The 11,329-nt window shown below is 54.0% G+C and overlaps 1 protein-coding gene across 2 annotated transcripts; it reads right to left on the reverse strand.

Annotated features, from left to right (window-relative positions):
- Window positions 1-3,773: 3,773 nt before the first annotated feature.
- On the reverse strand, window positions 3,774-10,713 carry BPIFA1 (BPI fold containing family A, member 1). Of its 2 annotated transcripts, none has more exons than XM_012665741.1 (10): window positions 10,654-10,713; window positions 9,097-9,177; window positions 8,955-9,048; window positions 8,601-8,772; window positions 7,047-7,154; window positions 6,580-6,729; window positions 5,527-5,611; window positions 4,916-4,979; window positions 4,478-4,553; window positions 3,774-3,918 (listed from the first exon to the last, which is right to left on the reverse strand). In XM_012665741.1, exons 2-9 carry the CDS (start codon window positions 9,160-9,162, stop codon window positions 4,513-4,515), a joined length of 780 nt encoding a protein of 259 aa, XP_012521195.1. In that variant the 5' UTR covers window positions 9,163-9,177; window positions 10,654-10,713; the 3' UTR covers window positions 3,774-3,918; window positions 4,478-4,512. The 2 variants fall into 2 exon arrangements, with proteins under 2 accessions (XP_012521195.1, XP_012521196.1); XM_012665742.1 differs by having other exon boundaries at window positions 3,774-3,954.
- Between the last annotated feature and the right edge of the window lie 616 nt (window positions 10,714-11,329).

The raw sequence follows: 11,329 nt of genomic DNA on the forward strand, positions 1-11,329 counted from the left end.
AGCTCCCCAGATTTCAGTCATTCACATATAACCTCCACGACTTTTGCCACATACCAGCCACCATTACCTTTATTTACTCATTATTTTCCTTTAAGTTGTCTCCCTATTTTTAAAGAAATCTGTGATAACAGGAAACTTGACATCACTATTTTAAGTTAAAGGCCCTGGCATCAACTTCCGGCAATAGAAGGTTCATGCAACATAGACACAAGTGAAAGAGAAGAGTGTGAAGTTTTCCTGGATGACGTGGTGAGAACTGGAGTCCAGCTCAGTCGATGCCTCTCTTACAAGAGAGCCTGCAGCAGCACCACCCTAGCTGTTGAAGACAGGCTAGCTCCCAGCCGAGGCTCTTTTCTTGCCGCTACCAGAAGAAAGGAAAGAGAATTATAAAGGGAACAAAAACACTTCCCCTTTGTGAACCAGAGTTATTTCATGCTGGGTCTGGGCACCACCCAAAGCATCTCACACCTGTCGACGCTGCAAGAGACAGAGGCAGGTGGCAGAGACGCTGGGCTGTGCTCTGGGAGCCCCTCCCCTTCCGCTAGAGTAGTCATGGTTTTACCTGGTTTGAACGGAATGGAAAGGAAAAGTTGCCATTAAATAAACAATCCAAACAACAAAAAGTCCATGCACACCGAAAACTACCCTTACTTTCCAAGGAGTGCTACTCCTCTCACCTCTCTGCTCCGCACACCCGGAACTATTCCCCGAAGTCCAAAATGATCAGATCTTTACTATGCTATACTTTGCACATGCTGTACTTTCTGTCTAGAATTCCTTTCCATCTGATGAACTCCTATTCATCCCTCAATACCCAATTTAAGAGCTGCATTCTCTGTGAAGTCTTACTCGATGCTCTCCCGGCAGAGCTGATGGCTGTCCCCCGAGTCTCCACAGCACCTCAGCCAGGGCGCTTTCCTGCCTGCGGAAATCGCCCATTCACGTGTCTGCTCCCTGACCAGGCTGGGAGGCTCTTAAGACAGGAGCCACGTCTGAATCTTCTTTGTAATCCCAGCTTCTGAGATAAAAATAGTCATGGAGCTATCATTCTATGAATGAATGAATGCATGAATGCCATCCTTGCCTACAGAAAACTTTCTCCTTTTCTCCACCAAATAACTATGTCCCAAAGGGCCCTCCTATAACTCTCAGACAATTTCACCTCAAATAGTCCCACACACTCCAGCCACACTGGTCTCCTTTCTCTGCTTCGAACAAGGACCGCTCATACCAGCCTCCTGGTTTTTGCACATGCTTGTGCCCCGTCTGTGATTTCTTCCCCCAAATCTTAGTGTGGCTCGTTCCGCCTTGTCATTCGAGTCTCAGCTGAAATGTCTCCTCCTCAAAGGGCCCTCTGCCCGCCCGCCTGTATTAGCTCAGGCTGCCAAAACAAATTAGCGCAGGCCGGGCGGTGTAAGCAACAGAGATTTATTTCTCACCGTTCTGACGGCTGGAAAGCCAAGATCAAGCTGCCAGCCCTTAAGATCATGGTGAGGGCTCTCTTCCTGGCTTGCAGACAACCGCCTTCTCGCCATGTGCTCCCATGGCCTTTCCTCAGGGCATGTACGTTGGTGGGGGGAAGGGCTGCATGCTCTCTGGGGCCCCTTCTTATAAGAGCACTAACTCCATCCTGGGGGCCCCACCCTCGTGGCCTCACCTAACCATAATCTCCTCCCAAAGGTCCCATCTCCAAATACAATCACGCTGGGAGTTAGGGCTCCAAGATACAGATTTTGGGGAAGACACCAACATTCAGTCCATGGCACCACCCTCTCCCCCTCCAAGACACTCTCTCTTACGGTCTTTTGTTTGTTTTTAATTTGTATCACTCAGCGCCCCCTGAAATTTCTGTTTCTTTCTTTCTTCATTCACTAGTAGTGTTCCTCCGCTAAAATAGAAGCTGCAGGAGGCCAGAGTCCCTGTCTGTCTCTTTCACTACTGTATCCTCAGTATTTAGAGCAGTGTCTACCACGTAATAGATGCCCAACAATAGATGTTGAGAGAATGAATGTCTAACACACTTATAATGACAAGTAAGGCCACTTGCCCTCACTGAGTAGTACAAATATGCTTTGAACACTCAACAGATTGGTGTCACTGTGGCTTTGTCATTTTGGGAGATATCTGAATGGAGATCTGAATGCGTAAGAATGGTGCATACAGGAGCGTGTGAGGGATTAGAGAGAGGAAGGCCTTTCCTCCTCCTCCTACTGGAGGCAGGACAGTGTTTTTGATTAATAGGAACTTGAGGACAGGAGACTGGGGCTGGGGTCTCGGCTCTGTGGCTGGCTGTCACTAACCTTTCTAGCAACTGCGCCTCCTCAAGGCAGTGGAACGTAGCGTGGTGGTTACACGAGGGATTCTGCTGCTGGGCTGTGGTTTGAACCCTGGATGTGCCACTCGTTTTCCCAGAGAAGCCTCCATTAGAACCTCCACTTCTCCAGGCCTCTGACTGAGCTTGGGGTTGTCGTGAGGGTGCAGCGAGGGGATACGTGGCTGGCTGCACAGAGGGGCACTCAATCTCAGCCGGCTGTTAGTATTGTGATTACGCATCGCCACTCCCCAGATAAGGAAACCGACTCGTGCAGGGGCTTGTCGACTTACTCCTGGTTGCACAGATAGAATTTGCCTGTAAAGTGCCTCAGCACAGAACAGTCCCAGAGTGGGAGCGTTAAAAGTGGCATTTTCTCTCTTGACCCCGTTCCCCTAATTTTTCTTCTTAGGAGATTTCGCACTACCAGACCCTGACTAAAAGCCCCATGCGGCTCAACCAAGAAGATCCGATCCGCCAAGCTCCAGTCTCAGACCCAAGGATTCAAGGAATCTAAGTTTACATGCAACAGCAATCCAGCTTAGAGAGAAGCAGTAAATCCCTGAGGCTTCCCATGACTTAGACAACATCCTCTTCCACGGTACGTCTAACAAAGGAACAGGAGATACTGGCAGCCTGAAGCTCAAAGGCCTCCCTCTAAAAGCTCTGTATTCTGCTTCTTAGGACGATGGCATGTTAGACAGGAGTCCCCACCCTCCTCATTTGCTGGCAAATTAATAAACTCTCCTTTCCTTCTCCTCAAAAAAAAAAAAGAAAAAAAAAGAATCTTCTTATTTACAACTCCAATGATCTTTTCTCTATGCCTGTATTTCTCAAGCCCTTCGGTGGTTCACACTTGGCCCCAGCTTGTCCTTCCTCCTACACATCCTCCTTGTCATTTTTGTCCTTCTCTTGCTTAGAGAACCAAAACAGCACCAGTCTGACTGGATCCAATAAGCGAAGAAGGGGTGGTAGGTGACACATGTATCCATCAGCTTCCTGAACGTCTCGTTCAGGTGTCCCAGGCATTTCCACACGGAGTGGCCACAACTAAAGCCTAATCTTCCTGCTGGAATCAAATTCACCCTCCCCAAATCCCAATTGCCCTTGGGCTCCCCAGCCTGACAGCTGGCCGGGAGCCTCACCCACCCCCTCACCCACACCCTTTCGGGCCCACCTGCTGAACTTCTCTCAAATCTGCCATCTGCACTCTTGGTGGGGCGACCTTCTGTGTCATCGTCTGTGCTTGGAGGATGACATCTACCCCCAGCCTCCTTGTACCCCCTTCCTAAGGCTCCCCGGGCAGGCACTCTGAAATCCACACTCATCTGAACAGCTCCCCGAGCTGCTCAAGACGTTACGGTTTGCAATAGAGAGTCCCAACTCTGTTCTATGCCGCGGCCACCCAGGCCAGGCTCTTTCCAATCCCGGAGCTCTCAAGTGAAGAATGACAAGGCCCCGCTGCAGAAGGAGAGCCACTTTATTAGGGGAGGGACGTGGGATGTCACCCGTGCCTGGTGGGAAGGGACGGGGAGCAGGTTCCTCGGGGAGACGGCAGCCATGTCATCGTCCAGCGCACGGGCCGGCCTCCTGTGAGCTCTGGGAAGCTGGGCGGGAGCGTGCGTGAGCAGCGAGGAACGGTTCTGCTGCGGGAGACCCCAATCAGAACGGAGACTCGAAGTCATGGAGTCTGACTGGTGTTGGCCCAGCATCGAACCCGCCCTCCAAAGTGACAGGAGGAGGCTGAGGCTCTGGGCTTGGGGGTCTTGCCTCAGCCACGAGGGTAGCCCAGGCCTGGGCTGAGGGGGCTCCTTGTGCGAGTGTCTGAGTGAGTGTGTGCGTGTGTGTGGTGAGTGTGCGTATGTGAGCACACGTGTGAGCGTGTGTGAGAGTGCATGCATGTGTTGGTCGGGGCGTGTGTGCGTGTGTGTGTGTGCGCATCTGTGTGTATGCATGGCCACGGTGCTCCTCTGTGTGGCTGTGTGCCGTGCCACCTGCAGCTCTCCGCCACCTCTGCCGGCCTTTCTGTGGACTTCTCTGTGCATCCCTGTGTGTGTCTCTGTGGATATTTGTCTCTTTCTTTGGACGTCATTGTCCCCAACCCCTGCTGCCCCTGCCAGGAGGAGAATAGTCCCCACCCCCTGGGGAGCAGGGGGCAGCACTCACCTGCTCAGCAGAGGCCAGGTCCCTTCCTGGAAGGCTTAGACCTTGACGACAAATTCTAGCCCATGGATCAGCTTGTCTGGAGAACAGAAAACGGACTAAAGTCAGGAGCTTGATGTGAAGGGGTCCAGGAAGACCCCACGTTCCCCGAGGTGGGGGGCCAGGGAATGGGAGCTCTGGAGACCCAGCCATGCCCAGGCAGGGCTTGGCGGGGGCCGGGCCCCCTTCCACCAACCAGCCCCGCGGTTCTCAGTGTCAGGGCTGAGGGGGAACATGGGGTATCTACCTCAAAATTATCTGGATAATTCAGGGGTAAAAAGAAAGCCCAAAAGGGGAGAGTGGAGGCCAGAGGGTCTCAGCTGTCCTGTGGCGTGCAGGGACAAAGCCCCTTGGGGGGAGTCACTGCTCCTGCAGAGGGGGAGAGAGGTCTTGGGAACTTACTGACAATGTCATGCACCAGGGTGACGTCCAGCTGGCTGAGGACCCCATTGATCAGAGGGCACACCTGACGCAGGGCAGAGAGGGGAGTCAGGCAAAGTGGCACCTGTAGGAAGACCCTGGGAGCGGGGGCAGCCCCAGATAGATTCTCCAGGAAGATTTTCTATCGTTTTTGTGTAAGTGTTTGATTCTAAGCCACAGTCACCCGCGCACACTAGGCAGAAGGAGAAACCGCAGGCACGAGGGTGCCGTGAAATGCCCTAAACCACACAGGGAGCCCAGGGCTGACTCTGCGACAGCATCTGATCCTAAATAGGGCAGGGTGCTCTGGCTCTGGAGGGCGCCCAGGCATAGGCTGGGAGACTGTCTGTGGGCCTAGAGGGCTGGACGGGGAACATCTCAGGGCAGGGGCCACTGTGGAGAGGCCGGAGCCCGGTGCAGAGCAGGAAGCAATGAATGCGTTTGGAAGGATGGAAAGAAGACACACGGACAGATGGATGGTTGGAATTTACTCATCAAACGGAGGGGCTCAGACCTGCTCAAACCAGGGCTCTCTTCCAGCCTGAGAAGCTCTAAGACTCAAGGACAACAGGACCCCACTTTGGCCCACTCACCTTGCCCTGCACCAGCTCAGGAAGGACTTTGTTCAAGATCCCTGTGAGGCTGTCGAGGAGGCTTTGAACGGGGAGGGGGCCAAGTCTGAAAGAGAAAGGTCATGGGGTCATGCAGAGGCCTGCGGTTGGTACGGAGGCTTCAGAGGGGCCACTGTGCACCCCACAGTCTCAACACTCAGTCTCTGAAACCAGGCCTTATCCACGCACACCTGCATGTAGGCGAACAGCAAAGGCCTATGCAAAGGGAGTTACAGCCCGCACAGCAGCACACACAGGTGTGCGCAGAAACACACAGCTCTGGGGCACGGTAGGTGTCAGTAAGACTTATGAGAGTCCATGAACGGATAGTGCTTAGCATGTAGTTGTCATGAGGATATGGTGAGATGACACACGTGAAGCACAATGTATGTGCTCAGTAAATGTCAGCCATGATGTGGACAACTCTTGCATAACACGTATGATGCAGTCTTCTCGTGCGACAGGTCACTGAAACAGGTAACCCAGTCAGGCTCCATGTCTATTTTACCCCTGACAGGACAAAGCACTTTCCACCTGTTATCTTGGCGGATTCTATCGGTAACCCCAGTGTATTAATAGTTCCATATTACAGAGAAGTAAGCTACGACCCAAACTGGAGAAGCACTTCTCAAGTTCACACAGGAAGCCCTCTCTGTCTCCCCAGCTCCCCACCCTAGGAAGGGCTTAAATTCAGATTTCTTGTTGCCAAATCCACCCTAAAATTTGTCAGCCTGGCCTAAGAAGGCATAAGTGACTATTTACCCATCCATTTATCTATGCATACATCTATCCATTCATCCTTCCCTCCATCTACCTAACCATCTAACCATCCATCTGTTTATTCTTGTATCCATCCATCCATTCATCATCCATCCATCCATCCATCCATCCATCCATCTTCCCTCCCTCTCATCCGTCTCCCCACCCTTCCATCCCCTCACTCATCCATTCTCCCACTGTCCCATCTTTCCAACCATCCATCCCTCATCACACCCTGTTGTCTCTGGGCAGGAGCAGCCACCCCTCTGGCCTCACCCATCAAGCAGGGAGATTTGCAGGCTGCCAGGGGAGTGGGTGCAGTCACCAAGGACCAGGTGGATCCTCTCCTGCTTATCTTTCACGGCTAAGATTTCTGCAGTGATGTTGAGCTTCACGGCCAGCTCCAACAGACTTCCGACCAGGGGCCTGCAGAGGAGACGCCCCACTGGTATTTGCTCACCCCCATTCCAAGGCAGAGAGGGTTTCCCCCTTGCCAGGAACGCCAGCTTCGCCTCACTCCATCTCGCCCACGGTTACACTTATCTCATTGCCCAGTAGGAGCAGCCAAGGCTCACAGAGGTCAAGTGAGTTTCCCCAGTGACCCAAGGTCACTCAGCACAGCAGCAGATGAGTAGCTGGAGGCTCAGGTCCTTAAGACTCCCACACCCCCATTTTAGCTACCCATGGTCACCAGGGTCTCCCTTGGGGAGCCATCCTCCCATCCCCCTTTGGGATCCACTCACGTTTTCACACGGAGTTTCAGGCCGAGAGGAATGGTGACATAGAGACGGTGGCCATCAGGGCTCTGCACAAGGCCGAGTTCCAGCAGCTGGGGATCAGTGACCTTTAGACTGTCCAGGGAGCAACATCGAGGGAGAAGCATCAGCTCCTCTAGCCCCAAACCCAGAAGCCATCTTTAACCCCACCTCACTCATCCCGGCAGTAGAGCTCCCCACCCGGGATGGGGGAGACGGGAGGGGCGTCTTACAGCCAAAGCCACACGGGCTCCAAGTCACACACCACTCTCTCCCAGCCTCTGCCCTGGACCACATGGGACACACACTGCCCTTTCCTCCCCGCCAGTCTGTGAGGCGTTCTGGGAGAGAGACCATGTCTGGATTATATTTGCACCCTGTATGCCAGCTCAGAGCCTTACAAAGAAAGGGGCCAGTCCCTACTGGTGGCCACTGTAGATTGATGGGAGGATGGGTAGATGGATATGTGGGTGGATGGATAGGAGAGTGGGTGGTTAGATGGAAGGAAGGGTGGATGAGTGGATGGATGGATTGGTCAGTGGATGGATGGATGATGTGTGGACAACTGGAGAAAACCCTGCGCAGATGGTGGTGGGCAGGAATTGGGCATCCTGCCACGGCCTTCAATGGCAGGTCAGTCACCAGTGTTAGCATGGGATGGAGGAGCAGGAAGTCGGGGAGAAGGCAGAAAGGGTGGAAGTAGGCGTCCTCTCTGAGCCAGCCAGGGTACCGGGGGAGTCACATCTGTTCCAGTCCTGCCAATTGTCTTTCTCTGTGGGGACTACAATCTCCACTTTACAGATGGAGAAACCGTCACACAGAGTGTCTTGTCCCAGGCTGTCCAGCAAGTACATGGTACATTTGGAGGTCAAGCTCCAGAAGTGTGTCTGCCTGTCTCCGAGTCAGGGAGCGAGCGCCTGGGTGGGTAGGAATCTTGAAACAGCTCTCCGCCAGCGCTCTCACGGACCCAGGCTCTGCCAGTGCATGGCCACCAAGCTTTCCACGGCTTCTTGCTTAGAGAGCTCTCAGGTTCTCACGGGAAACCCCATGCTAGGTCTTTCCATGGGCAGCGCATTGTTCTTAGTCACATTGATGATATAATCGAGGGCAGCTCAGGCTCTTGCTCACGTCAAAGGCCGTCTGTGCTAAGGGGCTCTACAGGTGGGGAGAGCCAGGTAGCCGCAGTGTAGCGGGAAAGGCTTGGCTTTGGACTTCAGTGAGTTCGGGTGAGATGCGTCACTCTGGCTGTGTGAGCACAGGCCCGGTTTCCCCACTTGTAAACTGGAGATTATCGAATCGACCTCAGAGGGCTGCAGTGAGGATTACAGATGATGTCAGGGCCCCAGGATGTGCTCACGAGTGGGACAGTTACTGGCATGAGAGGGCTGGGGACCCCGCCAGGCTGGAGATGGGTCTCAGGACCGAGTGCTGGCTCCACCTCGGGCCACCCACCTCCCTCCTGCAGGGTCACTGCCTGGGACTGGAAGATAGTCAACTGAGCTTCCCTAGTGGGGACCAAGGTCCTATTATAGGGAAACTCACTCAATGATGTTGTCCAGGCCAGGAATCACTGAAGTCACTTTTTCAAGCAGGCCACCAACCAGGCCTCCAAGCAGGCCACCGGAAGTGCCTCCTCCAGGCTTCAGGATGTCCAAGAGCGGAAGGTTTTCCAGAACACCCAACAGACCCCCAGAGAGCAGACCACTGCTGAGGCCTGGAAATGAGCGTCAGGTCTCTGGGGGTCAGATCTGGCGATTCCAGAAGCTCAGACCCTCTCCCCTATTCATCCCTGCCCTCCCCGCATTGGACAATGGGGAGCACACACATACACACACACACACACACACACACACACACACACACACACCTGGAAGAGGCTGTCACAGACTCACTCACCATTTGTTAAGCCTCTAGCAAGATCTGTGGGACTCGAGGGCAGGGCTGGAGTCACAGCCAAGGGCAGGGCCTGGCCCAGGGGCAAGGGCAGGGCCTGGCCTAGGGGCAAGGGCAGGGCCTGGTCCCCGGGCAAGGGCAGGGCTCCCAGCTGGGCCATGGTCTGGGCCAACAGCCCACAGAAGACAAGGAGGCCCCCAATTGGAAACATCTTCTCTCTCGGTATCTGTGGACAGAATGACAGGTCCAACATGGCACGGATGTCAGAGGGGAATTTATCCGTCACTTGCCCTCGCCCCCTGGGGGGTGGGGTTCTGTTCCCCAGAACACCGGGGTGTGTGACTAGTAACAGCTGACACTACCGAGCAACTTCTCCATGCCAGGCAACAAGCTGACTGCTTTGCACTCGGTGACCGGGTTCATCTTCATCACAACCCTAAACCGTGGACACCTATCACCTGCATTGCACAGGTGAGGCGACAGAGAGCCAGTGAGTGCAGGTGACTTCCCTCAAGGTCACAAGTACGCAGTGGAGAGAGGATTAGAAGCCAGAGCTGTGTGAACCAGAGGCCTCTATTAAAATAAGTGACCATCAGATTTACTCCCCAGCTGGGCTTGCGCCCGATGACTTGAACCATTGTGCCCGGAGCCTGCCACCCAGGCAGAGCGAATGACAAGGCTTAAGCATGCGAGCGGCTGAAGACCCGAACTGCTTCACCACCATCCCTGTTAAGTCCTGTGGCCTGGGTTCAGGCCGTGATGGCTTGTGGACACCCTCGCGAGTCACACGATATCGCGCCCCACGGCCATGGCCACCATCTCAGGCAAACCTGTGTTGGGAAAATCCTGGGGCCACCTGAAGTCCTCACCACACACAGAGAACCAGGGGACCAGAGGGGAGTAGTGACTTTCCCAAGGGCATGCAACAAACGGATGGCAGGCCTGCGGCTGGAGGCAGCTCACCCAGCACACAAACAGACATTCTGTCTTTTCTACACTTTTCTCTGCTCCCTCAGGCTGCCCTGGATGAAACCCTGGGGCAACCCCTGAGGTTTGGCTGCCTTTTGAACCAGATGCCTCCCAGATACCACTGCTCCTCTCCTGGGTCTCTTTGGTCCGGGTGTCCAAAGCCAGAGCCAGTGCCTACACCTTGGAGACAACTGGCTGCTTTGGGCATAATCCCATCCACTGGCTGACTCGGCCCCAGCTCCCTCCTTGTGGTGGCTGCCTGGAGCTGAAAGGTCTTTTTGGTCCAAAGAGCCAGTTGGGTCCTCCCCAGGGAGGTAATCCTAGACCAGGGCCTCTGAACCTCTCGGGCAACAGACCCTTCATGAATCTTACGGAAGCCAGAGACCCTAGTCCCAGGAAAATGCATCCAAATGTGCAACATTGGGTGGGTAGTTTTAGGAGGTTTGTGGATCATCTGTGTCCACGTTGGTAACCTCAAATTAAAACTCTTGCCTTAGAGATTTTGATTTAGGGCACGAACAGCGCTCATTTCAATATTAGTGTTACTGGTCTCATAGGAAGGCAGAGTGAACGGCCGTCCCCACAGCCCCGACACTGGCCAGTCCTGTTTCTCTTGCAAGGCCCCGGGTGAGTGATCCTGAGTTTTTAGCCTGTCAGTGCCACCCCACAGCGAGGAGCCTGCCACCCCTGCCACCAAGGGCATCAGAGGGGCCGCAGGACAGGCAGGTCTCACCTGGGCTTCCCAGAGGTCTCAGCGCTGTTCTGGTCTCCTCTCTCTCCTACTCTCTTCTGCCGAGGAGGCAGCCTTTTTTATAGTGTGGGAATCAGGAAACATGATTGGATGATGGGTTTCTAGATAATTCAGAAGTCTGCAATCTGGTGGTGTCTTTCAGGGCTCTCCAAAGTAAATAATTGCCGATCATATTAGCAGGTGGGACAGTTAAGCTATTTGGTTGACAAGTTAAACAGAGAAAAACTTGAGATGGGATGTTACTCAAGACTTTACGGTTTCATGAGCGGGGCCGAGGTTGGGGACCCACGCTCCCAGGTGACTTGGAAGACCATGTTGGGAACGCTGGAAGAGGCAGCCAGTCGGAGCCCAGGAAGAGACCTCGGTCTCATCTCGTGGCCCCTTCCCTCTCCTGGTCTGACCCTTTTTCTCCAGTTGGAGGACTGTGCTCCCAAGGTGTCAGAAGAGTCAAACTGCATGGGACTTCCCTGCATCTGGCGTGTCCCTCAGTTCCAGGCCCCGTGGGGACAAGTGCCCAACAGCACAGCGAGGATGTGACAGAGTTAGAAGGCAGCTCATCGGACAATGATAACAATGGAACAAGGTCAACGGCTGGCACTTGCTGAGCTCCTGCTGTATGCAGGTCTGGCACTGTTTTCCACGTGCAGCATCTCATGAA

The sequence above is a fragment of the Propithecus coquereli genome, unplaced genomic scaffold, assembly GCF_000956105.1.
Source record: "Propithecus coquereli isolate 6110/MARCELLA unplaced genomic scaffold, Pcoq_1.0 Scaffold122, whole genome shotgun sequence".
In the NCBI taxonomy this organism is placed as follows: Eukaryota; Metazoa; Chordata; class Mammalia; order Primates; family Indriidae; genus Propithecus; species Propithecus coquereli.